This window comes from Adiantum capillus-veneris, chromosome 15 (assembly GCF_014529385.1).
Source record: "Adiantum capillus-veneris isolate H3 chromosome 15, ASM1452938v2, whole genome shotgun sequence".
In the NCBI taxonomy this organism is placed as follows: Eukaryota; Viridiplantae; Streptophyta; class Polypodiopsida; order Polypodiales; family Pteridaceae; genus Adiantum; species Adiantum capillus-veneris.
Window position 1 is genome coordinate 152,306,708 of NC_140945.1, and position 24,018 is coordinate 152,330,725.

A 24,018-nucleotide genomic window follows, 5' to 3' on the forward strand; every position below is an offset into this window, starting at 1 on the left:
TTGTGAATGGATGCGTAGGGAGAGAGCTTCAAGCTTTGCCATTCGGTGAGTACTTTGTCTTTGGCATCGGTGGCCAAAAACTGCTTCATAATGGAAGCTCTTAAAGCTTTCCATGTTTGTGGAGCTTCACCGTTGGCCCGTATGCTAGACCACCATTGTCTGGCGGACTTTTGAAAGTGCTACATGGTGTAGCTTAGAGGACTCCGTGAAGCCCTCATCCTCAAAAACCGCATTGAATTGTTGGATAAAGGCCAAGACTTTGTCCGTAGCACCAAAGGTGCCATCATAGGTAAGGAAAGAGATTCTCTTCCCTCCCTCTTTGAACTTCTTGAGCTTGGACAACCTCTTCCACGCGGCATAGGATTTCCTATGGCCTCTTCTTTTTGATGGCTCAAAGGTTGCACCATCACTTTCTTCAGAAGGTGAAGAATTTGAGGAAGATGGAGAAGAGGGTGACCTCTTTCTCGCCTTTTTCTTGCCTTGGTCTTCTTTGTCTTCACCATCGCTTTTATAAGAGGAAGAGGATGAAGAAGATGGAGAGGAGGGTGTCCTCTTTCTCGCCTTTTTCTTCTCTTGATTTTTGTCATCCCTCTTTGAATTATGGTGTGGAGAAGCATGTGATGGTCTTCTCCGTTTTGGAGGTGATGGAGAGCGTTTAGCCCACCGTCTTCATGGAGCCATCTCTGTCGAGGTGGCAGGAGACTCACTTCTTTCTCGTTCCTTCGGTGGAGGCTCTTGAATTCTCCTTTGAGAAGGAGATCCGTCATCTAGGAGAAATTTTCTGAGCCCTTCATATGGATCCTCTTCTTCTTCCCGAATTGGAGAGAGGCCTCTTTTGGAAGTCTCACAAGGAGGCTTCCTAGGTGCTCTCTCGTCATGGTGGGGAGCTTGGAGAATCCCATGAGCATGAAGCTGCCGTTGCACTTCACTTTAGAGGGATGGATTGCCCATGGCTTGTTGAAGCCTAGAAACAAGATAGTTAACAAGCATCGAGGCATCATTAGTAGCTTGTTCATTAGCAAAATCACAGTTATCAACATTAATTTCAATCTCTTTACTATTGTCAGCCATTCTAATAACTTTTAGGTATAAACTTTTTAGGTGTACTTTGGCACTTCAAGCCCTAGTTGCTACTCCTCTTTACCCCTTTAGAAAAAGCATTCAATCTACTGTACCCGTGGCTCGAATACCATAAATTGCAAGGAATATAAGAGAGGGTCGTTCAACACCAAAACAACACCGGCTCCTATCAAGCTTCTAATAGCTCAATAGTGGTTAAGCATAGGCAAGCCCCGTAGGACTCCACTATTAAGACCATAGCTCTCGACAGTGATGCCCCGTTAACTGTACAAAGGTAGACGCACTCCAAGGCTAAAAAATCCCTATTCTACTTACTCACATGCAATTAATAATACCAACCATTTTTAGCTAGCTTATGGACCTCCCTTCTTGAGCAAGAAAAGAGAAACCTTGTGCTTTGATACCAATGTATCATTTAACACTAGTTTGGTACCAAAACAGGACACTTTAAGTGTCTTTTTTTAACAAATTTAAATTAAATACTACTTGCGTTAGACGGTTTATTTAAGAAAACCCTCTTGATATGCTTAAATATGTTAGCTAGAGGGTCTTTTAAAAATATAACCTTGCATTTTAGAATGTATCATGATCAAGAACTATACTCATCAAGTTGACCCTCGTAAGACTGCGATTGACGATTTGAAGAAATCACCTTTATAAGGTTTAAAAAAAATGAAGTGACCTTGTAGAAAATTTTAGGTGACTCTTCCACAATTTTGCTATAGATAATTGAAAGTTTCATGTGCGAAAAAATTGACTTTGGAGAAAGTTCCATGTGTTTGATAAGATCATTTTAAACATATCGTTGTATACAAAGAAAAATATGTTTTTGATACATTTGTGAGTTTTAGAAAGTGATACATTGCTTGCCCTTTCCATTGAACACTCAAGGTGGCAAGTAGAAGGGCTTCGGTATGCATAAATTATTGGATCATTTTAAATATTCAAAACTGCATAAGAGAAAACTTTCATATTTTCATTCTTGAAACATAAGCATTCAAAACTTCAAATAATATCAAACTTTCCATGTAGATCAACTAAATGTATCAAAGTACATGGTACATATAGAATTGGGGTGCCTAAAACCTTGGTTTTAATGTTATTATGGAGAACTCAAGATTTTCAAGAGTTTTTCACGATAAAAAATTCAAGATCGAGTTCAAGCAACGAGATTAAATTGAGTTAGGGAGCCCAAAAAATACATAGTTTCTTGGTTTAAACATATAAAATCATTTGTAGTTGTCAAATTGCACTAGAATAGTACCAATTTCATGAGGGTCCGGACCTTTGGAAGACCAAAATTATGTTCTTATTCAGTGCGTGCTCAAGTATGAAATTATGTCTATAGCTTGCATGTGACTTGAAAACATATCTTTAAAGTGCATTCCATTATTTTGCAACACTAAGTGCTAACACTTGGCTTTTATAAACATAAAAAAGGCCATCTCTACAAAACGATATAATGATTTTATGATTTTTTTGGCAAAACAGCTTGAAATTTTACTAAAATTTATGTCTTAGAACTTACCATAATTCTCTCCATATATATTGTATTTTGATATGGAGAAAAATCTAGTGTTTTCTTTCCCTCATAACCAATCTATGGTAGAAGCAAGGAGTAAAAAACATCTTTCTACCTTGACAAATAAATTGCCAATACTTGGTAGAAAAACAGGACACTTTAGTGTCTCAGGACACTTAAGTGTCCAATTACAGAACTAGTGTTAACGGTCTATTAACTTGTGTGTAACGGAAAATAGCATGAACATAGTGAGCATTTCATTAGAATAGATTCCTAATGAGAATAACGAGAGTGTTTGGGTAGAGAGAGCAACAAAAAGTATAACACCTAGTTAGATAGCATGAACAATACTTCAAAAGAGAGAGAAATTAAGCAATTGACAACAGTTGAGGACCGGATTTGCATGGAGCCGGTCCCCCCTCCAAAAGGCTGTGTATTATGGTTTCTCCCATCAACAGAGACATTTTACAATACAACTCTTTGTGTTTCTTCAATACTAGCTAGTGCAATGAAGATGGAAACTTCAAGCACTAAGCAAAACACTTATCAAACACAACATCAATTCCCTCACGGTCTCAGACCAAAGACCTCACACACCTTCGAAGATGGTGAGAGCTAGCGGGGTATGAGAGTAGATCGAGAGTAAGAAGAAGTAGGCTTACCAGAAAGATGTACATCTCCTCACATAATTACTCATATTAGCATAGCTTAGCTTAGTAAATAGCATGGTAGAGGAGATGATCATGCATTGAAGCTTGGATCTTGGTTGGATTTGCATCACAAAGCCAAGAGTTGTTGGTGTAGGCCTCCCTTCTCACAAGCTTGGAGTAGGTGATAAGCTTTCCATTAAAGCTTGAGAAGAGAGAGAGAGAGAGTCTTCTTGCTCCACACATAGATTGTGTGAGTGTGTAAGTAAATAATTCCCTGGAAAAATCAGCCCCCTCTCTCTCTTGGTCGACCCCTCTTGCTATTTGCTCATGCTCACTCCCTATTGGACCTCCCCAAGCTTAGCCAATGGAAATTAAGCAGCATAACATGTGTCCCCTTTTGTGAGAGCTTTTGCTATTTAATTAATGCAACTAAACTCTCATTGGACCCCTTTGTCTCCTGGCCAATAGGAATCAGGCAAGCCATTGGGTTACTGAATGCTCATTGGACCCCTTGGGAGACTGTCCAATAGTCTTTAAGAGAGCTTAATTCTTGTTGGTTCTTTTATTAAGTGTTTTTAAATTAATTATACTAGATTTACTCTAGCCTAATTTTCATTGGTCCACCTCCATGGCTATCCAATAGGATTTGAGTACACCTTGTGGGCATCTGGCCTAGGGAGCTGACATGTGTCCCTCTTTCCCCTTGTGTACAAAGGAATCTTGTGAGAGAGGGAGAGAGAGAGAGAGAGAGAGTGTGTGTGTGTGTGTGTGTGTGTGTGTGTGTGTGTGTGTGTGTGTGTTTCCCTCTCATCCCCTACTTCTTGCGCTCGCCCCCTCCCATGTAGGGACTTGTGAAGACTTTTGTACACACACACAAAGCATCCAAATTTCCTAATCTTTGACCTTTGGACACAACCTTTGAATTTTGGAACCTTAGCATTTTGGAAGTCTTAATGGGCTAAACCCTAAGGTCTTTGGAGCCCATTGTTGCACATAGCTCTTTTGCAGATGGCGCCCCTATAAGGCCTAGCGTAACTGAACCTGGGATCCTCCTCCCTACCGCCCCTTATATAGGCTAGCTCATAGCACTTGCCCTAAGCGGATCCCCAGTCCGCACTGGTCCAGCCGGCCCTTGGCCTAGGTCCTTGACCCCCTAGGTTGGGCCTTGCCCCGTAGGACCCTTGTCCTGACATTACTCCCCCCTTAAGGAAGAGTTTTCGTCCTCGAAAACACAAGTAGTAATATCTTCGTAAGAATACTGATGTTCTCTTTATTGATGTCCCATAAGTGAGCCAGTTGTCTAGATGACCGATAATTGGTGCAGTGAGGAGGTTCAATGAAATCAAGAGCAACATCTTGATTTTCAACATTGTTGTCTGTTTGCAACCACTTGGATCTAAATGGTAACTCCATTTATGACTCACTTGAGTGCTGTAAAGGAGTAACCACAACTAAGAGTCACTTGGGTCTAAATGGTAACTCCATTTATAACTCACAGTAAAGGAGTAACCACAACTAAGAGTTGTCCAAAGGCATAACCAGTTTTCAGATCTGCTAAAGGTACCTGAATAATGCAAGGAAACCTTGGCGTAACTTTCCATGCAGTTGTGAGCCAGATTTCCTACGCCTGAGTATCTTGAAAAGTCCGTAGATTGGGACTGTCCTCGTGTTAGAATTCTGAATAGTTTGGAACACAAAGAACTACATGTTCATCCCTAATGAAGGTTACTTGCCAACATACTTTGTCAACACACCTGGTAAGTCCTTGACGTATGAAAGTATTGACACAATCTCCAACCCCACCACAAGAGGTGTTCAAAGTCGAAAATCGTACTTAAGCAAATTCTAGAGTAGAGAGAAAATCATCTATTCAGAAATGTGTTGTGCGAACGTATGCTCTTAGCAGATCCTTTAGCACAAAATTACTCTTTGTAATCTGCCTATCCCCTTGGATAACTGACAGTACTGAGGTGTGTTTTCCTCACGGTTTACAGACAGTCGTCCCAGATGACTGGTAAACGGGGAATCATAGTAGTGTTTAACATTGGTGAGGAAGCAACAATGTCTGAAATAACCATCATGGTTCACTTGAGAAAATCTACAAATGCCCAAACCGAGCCATGACCTCTATTGGTGATTAGTATACCCAAAAGTTATCTCATAGAGATAGTGCACATAGAGTGCAAAATGCTTCATAAGCAACAACCTGAGGAATATGCATGCCGTTCCAAATCAGCCTTTGCTAAACACTAGAGCCCATAACACCTAGTGTGCATGCATTTAGCAAAAACTAACCCGAACCTGTATATCCATAATAGTCCTTGCCAATACTTATGGCAAAATGTGATGCGCCTAGCCCATATTGAAAGGAATGTAAATAGTTCTGAAAAGAAACTAAATACTTTTAGTTGCAATCTTTTGCAAGCCTTGCTGAAACGTCTGAATCACAGTAGAAGGTGAAACATTGATCACTTCTAGGTACAGACAATGAAACTTTTTCATTAACAACTTATAGCCTTGCTATATGTATAAACAACCATCTGTAATGTTGTTTAGCAGTATTTGTACCTTAACAAGTCATTCTGAGTATCCGACAATTTCTGGCCACGAAATTGCTCCTGATACATCGTGCTAAAAAATGGTCTAGAAAACAGATGTGACCAGCACCTAGGGACTTTGTCGTGACACATAATTGAAATAATGGCGCCAGTGTCAGTCCAGAGACTCATATTCTCCACATGTGGAATATGTCTCATGTAAGGATGTGTAAAAAAGAACATCCTTCAAGTACAAGATGTACTTGTGTGTGGAGGTAACTGCAAACACTCTACGACGGGAGTGAGAGGAACCCTCATTAGTCTTGCTCCACTGGCTAAACCGAACTCCTTGAGTTCCTAGACCATGTTGTATCCCATGTGACAACATGTGCCAAATTGAACCCTACCAGTAGGTTCCTAACAATATAAGGCAGAAAGATAGATTGGACACTGGGTCCAAAATACTTTGTGCCGACATGCCCTTGGCATGGCTCTGTAACATTCAAGCGTACTTATTCGTCTTGAAAAACCAAGCAAAGCATACTAAAAATGGAATAACACCAAATCAATAGATACGTACCTGGAAATTTGAACGTAATGTTCACTTACCCGTATTCAAATGGAGAGGAGCACGTCCCCTACCGAAAAAAAACAAACAGCATTGCACTGGGAACCTGGGGTGTTGCCCTTGCAAACCATTCCCTTGGATTTAGAATCTACGTAGTCAAACCCCTTAGTAAGACACCTTGTAGAAACTGCTCAACTAGCAGATAACGGTAACCAACATAGTCAACCGTGTACAGAATGATTGGAAAAAACTTGAAAAGTGTGTTCGGTCGCTGCCGCGTGGTAGATTGCGGAAGTCTTTCCTTGAAAGTAGAAGTGGGAGAGACCAACTGTGCATATCAAACTCTGATCCATAATGCCTATGGGGTGATGCAGCAACGGGTCTTACCCCAACACAGTATGTCCATAGACACGCCGTAGTGCTATAGGGAGAGCAAGAAATCCACATAAGTCATATGTCTAGCTCGTATTAACAGCCATGCTATCTCAACTTTGTGCTGCCTCTAGACTCCATGGTATAGATCAGCTGATGTAAGTGCAAGAGTATCAAAAACTCAACTTGAGCATCGCACTAGAAACAGATAGTGCAAAAATGACACCCTAAACATCCGTAATGACAAGACTTTTACGTGTCCATTAATGTCGATGTGTACTTCCTTGGGTATGGCTTGAAAACAATCACCCAAAGAATGCCAATAGTTGGGTCTTACCCTTGTCCTGACATCGGCTCTTAGCCTCTTTGTCTCATAGCCCTTATGCATAATAGTGTTCAATCGACGAACCAATGAAGACTAATTTGAGTAGCATCTTAGCCACGTGCTAGCTATGAGTTAGAGCACCTTGGCTCAAGCTGACTCACGAGTAGAATGTGTAGCAAAAGCTTCTTAGAAGACTTTTGTTATTCTTGAAATAAATAAGAAACAGAGAGAAAAGAAGAGCATGCTGGGCTGAGGAACTTTCCTTAAATTTGTAGAGTGTGTGCCCAGAATATGTGCTCTTAGACATCTTATGCTTGAATTGCAACTTATCCTATAAGCATTCCACAATCTGTCTGTATGACGCTCTCATCGAGAGAGGCAACAGAAAACACAAGTTAAATCTTGACCATCTACCGTGTAGGGTCGTGATTGTATGAGGATGACTTGAAAGGGGCACCTTGCCGATGAATCTAGACGAAATTGTAGGTTCTTTTTAGTATTGTTGAGTGTTGATAACAACCAACAACCCATCCGTACTTTGTCCTTGACAAAGTTGTGAGTGTGTTAGCGGAAGCGTAATGCATGAAGCCGCAGAATTGAATTCACGTCACTAGCATGCCTTGCATAAAGAATGGTAAGCCCTTGCGCAGAGTGATGGCCTCAACCGTGAGAACCAACATTTTAAGTATCTTGCAGAATTTAAACTAGTTGGGATTCTGTGAGCTGATATCCCCTTTTTTGCCAGTTCCCTTAAGCCGTGCTTCCTATAAAATTGCCAAAGCACTTTGCTTTGCACAATGACAGTAATTGCCAAGTAAAGTGTAAATAGGAAGAGACAGGAAAAAACTTAAACTTGGCTAACCTGGTTGTTGTTGCTGCAACCAGTTGTCATGAAAGTTGGGAGATAAACTCATTCCAAAACGGCCCATAGCCATATCTGCACAGATGCCCTCGTATGTCCTATACACCCGTCTGGTACATAAAGCCATAGCCTGCAAAATTGAATCCACCTACAAACACTTTTTCTATTCCTTCCCCCTTGTGTATGCTCATAGCATATGCCAAACGTGGCCAGCCTAAATGCAAGATGTATAAATTGAAGCCTTGCTTCATAGAACTATGGCTGGCCTCATTGCCAACAAATGCTATTGACGACAGATGTCATAGCAAAGAGACTCGACCTGGTCGATCATGCGCAAAAATTCGACCTTGTCGAATTGTAAATGTAAGTGAAAAATAGTAGAACACGTACAAGTCATGTATGTCAGACATGCCTAGTTCTATGAATGATAGCCGTGATCATTCATGTCATAGCATACGAGAGTTATCAAGCACATGCTCAATAATTACTTTACTTCCTACTGCCAATGGCCTTGCCGAATTGGCAACCAATGTGGAATCGTGTGAGAACTGCAAGGCTCGTACCTGCTGTGTTTGATTGCCATTTTGTGACAATCGCCACCTCTAGCATTAGTGTCTGCATCACCACATAATGTGGTTAAATGATGCATATGTAGAGAAGCCGTGATTCTCCACAAGCCCCAACTCTGGGCTCTTGCCAGTTGCCCTGAAATCGGCCTTGCCGATCAGCGATCCAACCGTGCAAAGCAACTTTGCACGCATAAGCCAAACTAGCAACAGACCTTGCCGTTGCATCAAAAATCAATCTTTGAAATTCTATCCGTATAAGTCTGCAAAGTAAAATTTCACAGAGATTAAGAAAATCCTTGGAATTACGAAAGAACTAACCCTGATGAGCATGGCGTTCGTCCGTGTACGCGGCAAGCATATCCTCATTGTTTTTATCCCCTTTGTGAGAAACATCTTGCATGTCGCCTAATGATCTCTGCTAAGCTGCGCATACCAAAACCCACTTCGATAACCAAGGAAAACTCAAAAATTTGGATATCTCCTTGAGCGGAAATTTGGAATTTGCCCTTTGCTTCAAGTACCGCCCTCCTTCAGAGCTCCACTCTACATAGCGGTGTGTTTGAAAGGCAACACTCTTTACAAATACTCATCTATTGCATTCCATAAGCTCGAAAGTGTGTTGCTTTTCATGTCATCTTACAGGCCTTGAATGCTATGCCGATTGTTGCTTGCCGTTTGCATGATGCTAATTCCTTCTTGTCCAACTGAGTATTGTAGATATTGTGTTGCTCGCCTTGCATGCTTCGACAAGTTGATGCCTTGTCAAAATTGCGGTTGGTGTGTCGAATCCATGGTAATGATGTCCGAAGAACCAGAAAATTTGCTGAAGGGAGGCTCGTGCAATCTAAAGCCCCTGCTCCTAACCAGCTCGAAAATAGTTAGGCTTGGCTTTGCTATGGGTGAATGGCCTCTTGAACACTTAAGTCCTTAGCCCTTGGCCAAGTGTGAAGGTCAACCAAATTAAGCCAGCGATGGCAGCGGCCGCCTGCGCAGGAAAAAACAGAGGAGACAGCGCTGTCGAGAAATTAGCGGTCTTGCCGGGAAAGCACCGGGCTTATGGCTGTGAGAGTTTGTGAGAGAACCCAACAAAAATTGAAACCCTTCGGCACCATTATTGATGGGAGAGAGAGAAGAAGAGGGGAGAATTCAACGTTGATTGATACGCCAAGTACAACACCTTCTTTGATTAGAGTTGATCTTCCAAGGATAGCGTACAAGAATGGCTAGTTTTCCTCTAGGGGAAAGTGTAGGCTTGGGCTTATGTTAATGGGGCTAAGTACAATTAGGCATTACTACTCACTCCCTCAAGAATTACTCTCATCAATGGCTTGAATGCTTGAGTTCCTTCCAAGGAAGAAGAGGTCCTCTTTTATAGGTGAAGGGAACCCCCAAGGGTTTACACAAGAAGAGAGGAGCCAGTGTGAACAGGAATTGGAAAAGTTGGAAATGAGCTGCCCCTGCATGATGTGGGCAGACTGGGGTCCAGTATTTTGATCATATCTCCTCAACCGTGGCTCCAAATAAAAAAGTAAAAATATGGGCAAAAACTTCAGCTCATTAGCTACGATTTTCATTTTAAAATCGTTTTCCAATTCGGATTGGAACCTTGTGTAAAAAATTCATCAAAATAGGGTCCATTTCTGGCAGCAAAAGTCTTCCCTTGGTCCCCTTGGCCTAGACTTTCATTTAATTCCAAAGGACACCTCATGCCATATGAAAGCATGACATTGCTCCTTGACAAAGTTTTGTAATCATGCTTGCAATAATGCATTAAAATAAGTGTATCTTTGAAATCATGCCACCTAGTGTCCCACTAGGATTTGATTCCCTCCTAGTAGCTATTTAAAAAGAAATATAAGAAAAGTATAAAAAATACATAGAATATATATATATTGGAGTTTACCCTAGATATAGGATCTAGCTAGGGTGTGAGATGATAATGAAATAGTAGAATCAATTCTTTTTGCCCCAAGTTAAAGAGGCGGAGCTATTGATGCTTTTCCCATAGTATTTTCTGATGGTAAAGTAAGGATATGTTACCCTTGAGAAAAATAATAGGATGAGATAGAAGGCTTATTATTATACTTAAATATGCATATGTACACTATAGGAAATATAGTTATGTATCTAAAAAAATACAAGATAACTCTTGTAGCATGCGTTCCCACTATGTACGTGTCACAGCACGACAGCGCGCCATGCCGACTTCATCTACTGATGATGCTGCAACGGGATGTTTTCCCCATGAGGAGGCGCTCGCGTTGAACCCAACCATGCAGGCTTTTGTGCAGATTGACACCCTGCCATGTTGTGTGCAAGCGACTGTTCTCGCGATGGTTGGAGCCCGCCATGCTGTTCGATCTTGCCCCTATTCGGTGCAGCCCTTAGGGACCTTGCCCACGCCATGGTAGCCTAGCTCGAAGCAGATCGAGAGAGAGAGACCCTTAAAGAGATAGAGAGAGAAAGGGAACATGCAATAAGACATGCAAGAAGCAAGCCCCTTCTTCTTCCCTCCTCCATGGCCTTTTCCTCCCCTAGCTCTGATACCAGTATAAGTCCTAGGGTAACTGAACCTGGGATCCTCCCCCCTACCGCCCCTTATATAGGCTAGCTCCTAGCACTTGCCCTAAGCGGATCCCCAGTCCGCAATGGTCCAGCCGGCCCTTGGCCTAGGTCCCTGACCCCCTAGGTTGGGCCTTGCCCATAGGACCCTTGTCCTGACAGCCCCCTTTGGATCCCTACTGTGGCCGGTCTGCCAGCTTAACCAATATTCTAGATTTTTCTCCCCTGGCACTTTCCCATATTAAATGATTAGTTTAAAATGAGAAAATCATTTAGGAGAATTAGATATTAGTTATTATGACAACTACGGTTGAGTGTGTATGGCTCATATGCCTTATGGCTGATTTGGGTGTTGGAGAGGACACTGCCAACACTATCTACACTGACAGTCAGAGCGCATTGGCAGTTGCGAGGAACCCAGTTTTTCATGCTTGCACAAAGCACATTGAGGTGCATTACCACTATGTCAGGGAGAGGCTCTAAGCAGGAGAGTTCAACTTGGCTTATGTGCCAACACAGGACAACCTTTCAGATCTTTTCACAAAGGGATTGTCTTGTGAGAAGGTCGAAGCTTTCCACAAAGCTTTGGGCTTACTCCCCTTTGTGGATTGATCATGTCCTCAGGGCATGGCACTTCCCTTTACTCATGTGCCAGCTCTCGTTCACCGCATCACTCCAGGGGGGTTTTGTTACCATATACATGTGGTAGTGATGTGTGTGAACACACTAGGACCGCCGGGTCATTTTTTTCCCTCTTTAGGAGGTTTTTTCCCCCGTGCATTGTATATACGCCCATCGCTCTAGGGCTATCTATATTTCCATTGCACACTAAGTAACACACTCTCTATTGTGTGCCTTGAGCTTCCTTCGTCTTCTCCAAGCTGTGTGCGTTTCTCTGCAAACCTAATTCCAACAGTAGTCAAGAAGCCTTCTAAGATAGAGCTGGGGGCCTATAAGAGAAGGCGATTAGGTGGAGATGAGCATGCATTAGACCTTAGTCCTCATATTTCTGAGAGGAACAAGGAATTGTGCATGCTCTTCTCCACCCAACCACCTCCTCTTATAGGCCGCTTGACCCATCTTTAGGAGACCCCTTAACATGCTTAGCTAGCCTTGCTTGGGAACCATGTCCTACCCTTTTCCTACCATAGCTCTCCCCTTGAAGGAGAATTTTACTACTTGAAAACATTTTTAAAAAAACCTTCTTAATAACATCAATAGTTTCCTAATCTAACCTACATCAGCTCGACTGATCCGCTTGCAAAATCTAGTACTCCTATGTGGAGCTATCTACTCGTAGCAAATATTGAACATTATAAAACCGAATGATTGCAATCACAATAACCTCTAAAGAGACTATCCCGATTCCCTTTGGCCAAAAGAAACCTCTATCTATATCTCATACTAATAGTAGAGCCTGTCATAATAATCAATATCTAATTCTCCTAAATGATTTTCTCATATTAAACTGATCATTTAATGTGGGGAAGTGCCAGGGGAGAAAAAGCTAGAATATTGGTTAAGCTAGCAGACCGGCCACAGTAGGGATCCAAAGGAGGGAAAATAGGGATCCAAAGGGGGGGCCATGTGCAACAATGGGCTAAAAAGACCCTAAGGTTCAGCCCATTAAGACTTCCAAAATGCTAAGGTTCCAAAATTCAAAGGTTGTGTCCAAAGGTCAACCCTAGGGGAAATTGGATGCTTTGTGTGTGACTAAAAAGTCTTTGCATATCCCTACATGGGAGGGGGAGAGCCCTTCTTCTAGGGGATGAGAGAGAAAGTCACACACACACACACACACACACACACAGGCTCCCTTTACACAAAGGGAATTAGGGACACATGTCAGCTCCCTAGCCCAGATGCCCACAAGGTGTGCCCAATTCCTATTGGATGGCCTTGGAGGTGGACCAATGAGAATTAGGCTAGAGTAAATCTAGTTTAATTAATTTAAAAACACTTAATAAAAGAACTGATGAGAAATAAGTCTCCTAGAAGACTATTGGACAGTCTCCCAAGGGGTCCAATGAGCATTCAGGAGCCCAATGGCTTGCCTGATTCCTATTGGCCAGGAGGCAAAGGGGTCCAATGAGAGTTTAGTTTAATTATTAAATTACCTAAAGCTCTCACAAAAGGGGAAAGGGGGACACATGTCAGAAGGCTATCACTTATGCTGCTTAATGGTCATTGGCTGGACTTGGGGAGGGCCAATAAGGCTGGAGCAAGAGCAAATAGCAAGAGGGCTCGCCCAAGAGAGAGAGGGGGCTGATTTTTGCAAGGTATTAACACACACACACTCACACAATCTCATGTGTGAAGGAAGAGAAGACTATCTCTTCCCAAGCTTTAATGGAGAGCTCATCACCTACTCCAAGCTTGTGAGATAGAAGCCTACATCGACACACTCTTGGCTTGTGGATGCAAATCCAACCAAGAGCCAAGCTTCAATGCATGCTCATCTCCTCTACCAAGCTAATTACTAAGCTAAAGCTATGCTAATATGAGTGCTTATGTGAGGAGATGTACATCTTTCTCGTAAGATACTCCTTCTTCCTCTCAATCTACTCTCATACCCTGCTAGCTCTCACCATCTTCGAAGGTGTGTGAGGTCTTGGGTCTGAGAACGGGGATAATTAAAGTTGTGTTTACTAAGTGTTTAGCTTAGTGCATGAAGCTTTCATCTTCATTGCACTAGCTAGTCTTGAAGGAACACAAAGAATTGTATTGTATAATGTCTCTCTTGATGGGAGAAACCATAATACAAAGCCTTTTGGAGGGGGGACCAGCTCCATGCAAGGCTCCATGCAAATCCGGTCCTCAACTATTGTCAATAGCTTAATTTCTCTCTCTTTTGAAAGTATTGTTGATGCTATCTAACTAGGTGTTATGCTTTTTGTTGCTCTCTCCACCCAAGCACTCTTGTAATTCTCATTAGGAATCTATTCTAATGAAATGCCCACTATGTTCATGCTAATTTCCGCTACACATAAGTTTTTTAAACCATTAAATGTTACAGAGCCTATCTCAAGTGAGAAGCCTAACTGAGCAGAACTTATTGATCCTGCTTCTTAAGCAACCCCTTTTGAAAACTAGAATGCTTACATACAAATGTAGATCATTTAAGCGATTAAATAAGATTTGAACTTGTTTGTGATACATAAAATTTTTTGATGCCCTATGTCTTAGTCCAAGGGTACATTACTCTCCACACGCAGAGCAAATCCCAAAACTGGTCTTGTTCTCCTGAAAGAAGAAGAGCCTGATGTAGAATGCCTCTACTGAACTGAAAATGATCCCTAAAAAATCTCAAATTGAACAGACTGTGGATGTCATAGTGTGCCAATCATGCTTACTTAAAGAATTGAGCCTACATCCCTTTTTCTTGTGCTCTTACGGTTGCACATTGCTTCTAATTTGAGTAGCCAAACATGATTCTTGATATGATCAAGGTGAAAATCAAACCATACACTCCTAGCGTCTTGACTGAACCTTGGTTGCCCTCTGTCCAAGGCATTTTATACTCATGATACAACATACCATCTCCTCGTAGATATACTATCACGTAGACATACTGATAAAATCTGACAAAAATCATGGTGAGCACTTTGCTATAAATTCTAGCAAAGATCTTAAGGAGCACTTCCCTACAAGAACCAATAATCCAAAGATATATAAGAAAATAAAATTTAGATCCATGTTAAGACATTGTCCTTGCTAAATCCTTGCCTAACACCTGGCTCTAATACCACTGTGAGGACCATGGACTACACATGCTCATCTCTACCCAACTACCTTTTCTCTATAGGTCATTGGCTCTACCTTTAAAAGTCCTCTTGAGTGCATGCCTATTGCCTTCCTTGCCTTGCCTAGGGTCGTGCCTCCCTTTGTCCTAACCTTGTCTTAACAAGATGCCACTTCTAGATGGACATTTCATATCGAACATTTTTTACCACCACATGGATGGCGCTTACCAAAATCATCCAAAGAAACTCACATAAACATCGAAATTCAACCATGTAAAACTTGTAGCTATAATCTTCCTTAGCCTCAAACAAACACTCTCAAAATCGCCACGACATTCACTATCTTTTCCACCCTGCTCCCCTCGTACAGGGACCTACTACGGTTTGTGGCAGCCAAAATCACTTAGCACAAAAATTGGATTAGTAGTAATCAATAAGGAATACAAAAAGAAACTTGAAATCTTACACTTGCATGGAGTCCATGACTACAAGAGATAGTGATAAAGGAGCCACACAACAAGAATTTGACTCGAGCCACCTCTTTGCAACCATCAAAGAGCATATAATTATGATTGCCATCACTCAAATTGCCCTCACTTTTGTCTTTCCAAACCTTACAAGCTTAATGAAATGCCTTTATGAAGAATCTCTTGAAATTTATAGAGCATCAAACTTTGGAACAAAGGAATTAAACACCTTGCATGAGGCTAAAGAAAGCACAAGGAAAAGTTTAGCAGTTTGGCTTCATATGCACTTAGCCTACCCTAATGCCAATGATGGAAAAGGTATATTGATATAGGACGAAGACAAACGACATGCTATTGGCCATTCTTGACATTTTCTTACCTCTAGAAAACAAGCGTTGTAGCTTGAAAGCCCTCAGACATGAGCGATCATGGCATGCTCTTTCTGATGTGGCACCAAGTCCGATTCTATTGTGCAACCTCTCGAAAAGCATGGGGAAAGATTGCGTTTGTGGTAGAAGTATGCAGTTCACCGCCTTTTGATCTAGGTGGCATTGAAGTGGTCACACTTTATTGTTCACAACGAGGAGTTGGTTGCATTGCAGTGGTAATAATGGTTTCTCATGTGCATGTAAGCTCTACCATGGTGGTCTTTTCCCGCGCTTGGTCTGTGTTACCATGGTTGAACATGTGAGAGGGAAGAGGAGATCATTGATGTTATGTAACCTAGGTCCCATATTGCCACATAGCACACCCATGTGGAATTGGCATTTATGTAGAGTTAGTTCACAAGAAGCTTGGGTTTGCAACTGGTTACCAACCACTTGCGAACAATTCTTGGAAAAAGTGTGCAACTTGTTCACAATCAGTTGCAGGATTGCTCTTAGGGCGAGGAGCTGGAGCGGATTGAAAACCGCAGTAAAGATGCTCTGCTTATTTGGAATGACACTGTGTTTTTCATGTTGATAAAGAAAAAATACGTATTTTCGGGGAGCTTTCTCGCAGCTGCCACACACCATGAGAATTGAACTGGCTCAGCCATGTCACTAATTGACACCTCACTTTTAGAGGGGATCTATGGTTGAAAACGTCGCTTGTCGGTGAAGATCACAACCATTGATCCCGAACTTGATGTAAACTCAAACAAATGTGAACTCATTGTCAACTTGCATGTGAACTCTGCATGCTATGTGCGGTGGTGTGAACTCGATGTGAACTCGGTGTGAACTAGGATCACGGCGGGCCAAAACTACAGAATATAATGCTACCATTTTCCTTGCTTAACAAAACGCTTGCACAAGCAAGCGTAGAATTCGCGCCTTGATTAGGAGGTTGTGAGGTCAAATCCCACCTAGCTTATATTTGTTCCTCCACATGGATTAAACGGCCCATGATCAACAATGATATGGGACTGTAGATCCCCTCCAAAAAAGGAGGGCTGGCCTGGTTGCTGGTTACTTCGTTAGCGAAGCGGCAAATTTTCGCTTCTTGGCCCCTCAGCAGCCCACGTGGCTTCACCTCATCTCTAAAAAAAACAGCGCTGTGAAGCTCTAAAAAGACTTGGGATCGGGCAAAAATAGCGAAAAGAGAGCGAGCGAGTTTGCCGCTCCATCACTAGGGCAATCGCAGAGAGCTCGCAGCAGCTGCAGTGAGGGAAGAAGGCCCCAGGCCGACGCTGCGAAAAAGATCTCGCAGCAAGAACCATGGGGGGCGTCGCCCAGCTCCTCGTTGGCCACCCCTTTGACACCATCAAAGTCAAGCTCCAAAGCCAGCCCGCTTAGTCCCCAGGCGTCCCCCCCAAATACACAGGCGCCATCGACGCTGTGAAGCAAACTCTCGCCTCTGAAGGCCCTGCTGGACTTTACAAAGGTATGGGTGCCCCCTTGGCTACCGTAGCTGCCTTCAATGCCGTCCTCTTCACTACTAGAAGTCCTCCTCCGCAGCTCTCCCGGAGCACCCCTAACCATCTCTCAACAATTTGTCTGCGGTGCCGGTGCTGGTTTGGCTATCTCCTTCCTTGCTTGCCCCACATAGCTCATTAAGTGCCGCTTGCAAGATCAAAGCTCTCTTGGCAGAGGTAAGTCGTAGCCTTGCAGGAGCTGGTATAACAGGTGGCTCTGTGGGTGCAGGCTCCATGGCCAGCAAGCTCGTGATGTATAATGGCCCTATGGATGTTGGTTTTGAAAACAACCAGTGAGCGCCTCTCTTCACATGGAATCACCTATGCATGCATCTTGAAGATTGTGACTTTGAAGGCATGCAACGGTAGGGAATCCCTCTAGATGGTCTCACCTTCACCTTTCTTTTGAAAGCATGCGGCATCTCTGGAGCAGTAGGCAAAGACAACAATTGGAATGCACTGATTGTGGTATGTGCGCAAACGAGAGCAGGCCAGAAAGCTCTAGGCTGTTTTCAGTTGATGCGACGCGAGGGCCTCTTTCCAGTTGCACCTCTCTTCAGATGCAATCACCTATGCGTGCATCTCGAAAGCATGTAGCTCTACGCAAGATGCTCTTATGGACACAACAATTGAGACTGATATTGTTAGTCACGTGGTGCTTGGCAATGCCTTGGGCGATATGTATACCAGATGTGGTGCGCTTGACAAAGCACAAAAAGTCCTGGATGATGTATAATGGTCCTATGGGTGTTGGTTTTGAAAACAGCCAGTGAGCGCCTCTCTTCAAATGGAATCACCTATGCATGCATCTTGAAGATTGTGGCTTTGAAGGCATGCAACGTAGGGAATCTCTCTAGATGGTCTCACCTTCACCTTTCTTTTGAAAGCATGCGGCATCTCTGGAGCAGTAGGCAAATACAACAATTGGAATGCACTGATTGTGGTATGTGCGCAAACGAGAGCAGGCCAGAAAGCTCTAGGCTGTTTTCAGTTGATGCGACGCGAAGGCCTCTTTCCAGTTGCACCTCTCTTCAGATGCAATCACCTATGCGTGCATCTCGAAGGCATGTAGCTCTACGCAAGATGCTCTTATGGACACAACAATTGAGACTGATATTGTTAGTCACGTGGTGCTTGGCAATGCCTTGGGCGATATGTATGCCAGATGTGGTGCGCTTGACAAAGCACAAAAAGTCCTCGAGGAGCTTCTTGCCAGGAATGTCGCCTCTTTGAATGCACTGATTGTGGGATGTGTGCAACAAGAGTTAGGCCAGAAAGCTCTAGGATATTTTCAGTGGATGCAAAGCATTGGAATGCACTTTTCCCATAATACACACAACATGAAGCAGATGCAAACGGAAGGCGTTTATGCATTCACCTATTCTTGCACCTTGAAGGCTATTGACCTTATGCAAGCTTCTTGTGCGGAACCTGCCGCAAGATCGGAGGAAGGGTCTCTATCCAGACGCAATCAACTACGCCTACACAGGAATCTGGAAGGCATGCAGGTCAGCAGATGCAATCATGTACACAGCCATAGATATTAGAATTCACGATATGATCGCTAGTCAACGTTTGTTGGGAGTACGATTTCATGCTTGGTGGTGGTTTGATCGATATGTATACAAAATGTGGTGTTCTCACAATAGCACAAAATATTCTTGAAGGGTATCCTCCCTGGGATGTCGTCTCTTGCAGCGGGTTAAGTGCAGGAGATGCCCAACATCGTTGATGCAAGGAAGTCCATTGGCGATAGACATTCAATCGCGCGGTGAGTAAGCATTATCATTTTCTGATTTTTGACAATAAGAATGCAGTTAATGAACACACTAAAAATTGCACGCTGTCGTGGGAATGGCACGTTCTCTCGTATTATAAAAATTGGGGAGGACTGTGCAAACTCCCCCATGCAAGCAAACTTGCATATTTTCTTTTTTTTTAAAACATAAAAATGGAACAACAAACAATTAATAACATTGACATCTTGTATGCTCATGAATATTGAGCTTGACAAAACTCTTAACACTCCTTGTGGTTTTTGGCGAGGTACCCCTATGAAGCACTACAATCGGTAACCAATTTATGCGGAAGTACACCACTAAACCACGATGATCGGTATCCCAAACACTCTCAGGTAAAAAAATCTAATTATCTTTCATGAAATCTCTCTCTCTTTCTCTCTCTCTCTCACTCTCTCAGTTTTCAATATTTTATTCGATCTCAATTTGATGGAACATAGCTAACGAAGCACTCTAGTTGCATAATTGTTCCTCCCTTCGATGGAAAGGCTGAGGGATCTGGGGAGCGATTTAGGGATCGTGTGGAACCCATCTCAACAAGTTTGCTGTGAAATTGTGAATCGTGAATTTCGTGGGTCGCCATTTTCAAACACACAGCGTGAGTTGGTAATGCCAACGGTTCCATTGTTGCCCTACCTTTGCAGATTGGAACCTTCAGTTCCACTCGACTTACTGTTTGCGTAAGCATGGAGTATCTTCTGGCAACTCTCTACCAATGCATCAAGCAACGCAGCTACGCATGAAATTTGCCTTTCAAACACTGTCCCTCGTGGTTGTTCATGGAGATATCTAGCCCATGGCCCATCTTCATAGCGTTTATGCTTCCTTTAAGGCCAGAAAGCTCAGTGGCGGTAAGAGAAAATTGTTCTGCTTGAGTGGGTTGAAAGAGGGCATCTCCACCATCGATGGGGACAAGAGGGTCCTCCATTCGACGCATAGGGCCACGCATTACCTCATCCCTAGCAGTGCAGGGGTTTCACCTCTTGACGAGCAACCTTGCGGAGCCCATTCCCCGCCAAATGCAGAGAAACCTGTCCATTCTGAACAGAGGATTGACGAGCCAGAGGCGTCTGTCTCTATTTCAGATAGACCACAAGATGGTTCCCCATGCGGAGGACAGAACAATACTCAACCATCGATTGGTTACAGAGATACTGATGAAGAAGAGGGAGAATTTGATGGAATTACGATCTTGAGAAGTCTCCCAGAGGGCACTTCACCTTCGACAGGGGAAACTTTGCCACATTGCCATGCCAATGCACGATCAGAGTACCCCTCGTCACAGGAAGTTGGCATCATAGTAAGTCTGGGAATGCAGATCTCTTGCCTTGAAATACAGAGAACCTGTGGAGTATGTGAGTTCTGTACAGGGCAGTTTGTAACACCATCAACCCCAGACTTGTATTCAGAAGTCAAGTCTTGGGATTCTAAGGGCCTTTGCAATGGAGATGCCAAGTTCAAGTGTTGCACGATGCAAATTGTCTGCAATAATGATGATGACAGGTGTAGTGTATTTTTGCAGGAAAATGGTGTTATGCCTGCATTTGTCGAGAAGGGCCATTTTGGCTTGATAGAAAAAATTTGCCATGATGATGATACTGACATGGGCAAAGGAGTTATGGAGGAAAATAATATTGTGTCAGCATGCATTGGCAGTTGCTTGACTACAATATTTGATAATAAGAACGTTTCTGATACAGTAGAAAATGTTTGCAATAGTTACGGCAATGACGGTGCCAGTCTAGTTTTGGATGAGAATGATATCATGACAGTGTGCACCTGTGATAATCTAACTGAAAACTTCAGTGCCTTCTCATCACAGAAAATTGAAGCTGTGTATGCCGTTGATAATAAAAATTCGTTGGATCTTGCAAAGATTTCTTCTTTAAATACTTTTGACACTCCTACAAGGAAGAATCTTTTTGTTCGATCTTTTTTGATGGCCCAGTGCAGGCTTACATTGCAGAAACTTTTTGGGTCGCTAGTTAAGAAAAATCTTGACTGGAAAGTCGGGGTTTTAGGTGAGCAGGTGATTGTTTACACCATCAATTATCTTCGATCTTCTCAATCAAGGTATCTACTTGCCAGAAGACGAAAAACAATAGCTGCCAGTGGCTACTTCAGGCAATCTTTACACAAGCATATAGAAAAGGCACCATTCAAGGGAGTTGGGCACTACAATATGTATGTGCAAGTTATTGTTCAAGATAATATAAAGTGCCAATTGATGGGAAGAATAACTTATGTATCACGCATGTCTTTCTCAGTAGAGTACAACAGCTCAGTTATTGAGCAAGCATGTCAGTATGCGAGCACAATATCATCAAAGGTTGGGGATTCTAGGGTCTCCCGTCTCTTGGAAGTGAGAGATGAAAAGGTTTCATGTTTAATGGAGTCATCAAGTGATGCTTTCTATGGGTTTTCAAGAAGTTTCCAAGGGTCTTTGAAAAATGGAGAACAGGTATATTATGAATCAGATGAATCTAGCCACAATGTGTTTACAGACATGAGCATCAATCGTGCTTTGGAACTGCAAAACCTTTTGGAGGTGACAGATGGTGGCATGACGAGCAGTTTGGAATCACCTTGTGAAGAGATGGATGAGTTTACGAAGGATTTTAAGAACCCACATTGTTTTCCATGTGGTAGGCGTACTAACAAGGTGGATGATTGGACTAGCCTATCAGCTGAGCAGGTAGATGAATGTCTTGACACTTGTCTTTATAATCTACATGATCATCCCAATCGTTTCCTTCACAACTTTACTCCAAGGTTAAAGCTTTTGGACTCTGTGGTGATGGGAAACAATCCTTTGTCTACATCTGCATACAGTCCCAATTTCGATGATGGCTCCCAAACTACTGATGTGTTTGCAAATGCCAGCAAGAATGGTGTAAGCTGTTTGCCTGTTTCCGAGCCACATAGCCATACATTTTCCCTGTGGTCTCCAATTTTGAGCTATGACGAGGAGGTATGTTTGCTTTTCCCAATCGTTTATGGACAGTTGGTGTTAAAGCTCATGTGCTATTAGTTTGAGCTTGTGGTGACGTAATGCTAATTGCCAGAAAGGCTGTTTGATTAGCCACTCTATACATTTCAGGAATTGCCGTACAAAGGAGTACAAGAAAGGCAGAGCAGAGAGAAACTCAAGCATTTTGCGGAGGGCTTCTTGCTGCGTTGTCACATCAGACGGCTGCAGCAAAGGGCGCAGCAGGCTCCTCCGTACCCCCCAAGAGGGCCTCTATACAGGTATGAAGGTGCAAGCGGTGGAGACCTAAGAACTCATCCACACACAATTTGCTCTGTAAAGGAAAGCAGAGAAAGTAACAATGAACCGGCGATGCCTATTACATCCTCGACAACTGACCTTGACTGTTTTGTAGGAGCTGATGTCGTAATTGATATTGTAGGTTTGGTGAAATACATAGAAAGTCATTGTAGCCAAGCAAAAACATCTACAGATTTAGTCACTAACTCGGTTAATTACGCTGAAATGCCTCTCATAGCTGGGCAAGTAGTCATCTCAAATTTTTCTGCAGTGATTATGACCATCATTGCAATTGTAGTTTATACAAAGACTCTTCTTGAAGGTGGTTTGGCCTGGGTTGGAGCACGAGCCCAGAAAGAAGAGGACAACTAACTGTGCACAAAGGCTCTCAATCTACCAAGCTTGAATATGGTGGACCTTTTCCAATCAAGATTATTTGCACTGGTATTGCTGGTTGGTTATACTTGAATGTGATGCAAAGGTTATTCCCGAACCTTCTGCAAGGGTTCAAAAAGTTGTTCTTTAGTGTGACGCTTAAACCAAGAGCTCATTGGTTATGTCAGTGTTTTGGAAGTGCAAAATGGCTGAATAGCTTTCTCTTGTTCATTCTGGTTTGCTTGCAAAAATGCCTCTTTGGAAACAAGGTCAATGTTGCTACAATAGTCACTAAATTGCAGGGTTAGTAGTGCCATCAGTTAGTGGTCTGGGGTATTGAAATTTGAAAGCTTGAAACTTGTGGTTAGAAATTGGATCATCATGTTTCAATCATTACTGTTCCTGTCTGGTGGTCTCGAAGTGCTTCTCAAGACTTATAGTGGCTACTTTGGAAGAGAACGGTGTGATTGGACCTGCTGGCCTACATTTGCAAGAGCTATAGTAGTGCTAGAGGCAAGGAACTCCCATGACTTTGTGTGAACTTTTGCGGCATATTGTGTCACGATCCGTTTGCAAGTGGAAATGATCTACTCCGATTTCTTTCAAGCTGGAAGGTGACATGGCTGATATTGAAGACCTTCCACTGTAGCCTATTGCACCAGTGTCAGAAGAGATGGATTCATGGCATACAAGCAGCGTCTTTCCCATGGTTATTGCTCAGATGTGGAGGTTATGGATGGCAAGAATGTCGGGTATGTTGCAAAGCCTGCTGCAGCAGAGAGGGCAGCAGGCTCCTCTGTACCTCCCAAGCGGGCCTCTATACAAGTAGAAGGTGGAAGCGGTGGAGACTTAAGAACTAACCCACAGACGTTTTCTCTGTGAAGGGAAGCTGAGAAATTAACAATGAATCAGCAATGACTATTACCTCTACTACTGATCGTGACCTATTGCAGGAGCGGATATCAGAAATTAAGTACAGTGAAATGCCTCTCATAGTTGGGCAAGTAGTTGCTACAAAGTTTACGGCGGTGATTGTGACTATGATTGCAATTGTAAGCTCTTGAATACGGTGGACCTGTTTGAATTCAGGTTATTTGCACTGGTAGTGGTGGTCAGATATACACTTGAAACTAACAGAAACGTTAATTCTCAAACCTTCTGCAAGGGTCCAGTAAGGTGATTTTGTAATGCAGAGCTCAAGACCTTTATGGTTGTATGTGGTATAGAAGTGCATACGTGAATACCTCCCTCTTGATCTTCAATTTTTCTGATGTTCATTGTTCATTCGATTGCAAAAATGTATCTTTGGGAACAAAATCAATGTTGCTACATTAGTCGCCAATGTGATTGAACATGCTGGCCTACTTTTGCATGGAACAACTAATTGAAAATAACATTTGAAGGTAGTTTTATTGATGTGAG

The 24,018-nt window shown here is 42.7% G+C and overlaps 2 protein-coding genes and 2 pseudogenes across 2 annotated transcripts; 3 read left to right on the forward strand and 1 right to left on the reverse strand.

Moving 5' to 3' along the window:
* Positions 1–9,111: 9,111 nt before the first annotated feature.
* LOC147441694 (uncharacterized) lies at positions 9,112–10,836 on the reverse strand (annotated as a pseudogene).
* A 4,435-nt stretch (positions 10,837–15,271) lies between these two features.
* LOC147441695 (mitochondrial carnitine/acylcarnitine carrier-like protein pseudogene) lies at positions 15,272–17,451 on the forward strand (annotated as a pseudogene).
* A 2,153-nt stretch (positions 17,452–19,604) lies between these two features.
* LOC147441696 (uncharacterized) lies at positions 19,605–22,736 on the forward strand. Its single transcript, XM_086483245.1, has 2 exons — positions 19,605–21,924; positions 22,054–22,736. The coding sequence occupies exons 1-2, from the start codon at positions 19,750–19,752 to the stop codon at positions 22,591–22,593; spliced, it is 2,715 nt and encodes a 904-aa protein (XP_086339371.1). The 5' UTR covers positions 19,605–19,749; the 3' UTR covers positions 22,594–22,736.
* A 402-nt stretch (positions 22,737–23,138) lies between these two features.
* On the forward strand, positions 23,139–23,611 carry LOC147441697 (uncharacterized). Its single transcript, XM_086483246.1, has one exon. It carries the CDS (start codon positions 23,278–23,280, stop codon positions 23,476–23,478), a length of 201 nt encoding a protein of 66 aa, XP_086339372.1. The 5' UTR covers positions 23,139–23,277; the 3' UTR covers positions 23,479–23,611.
* The last annotated feature ends 407 nt before the right edge of the window (positions 23,612–24,018 follow it).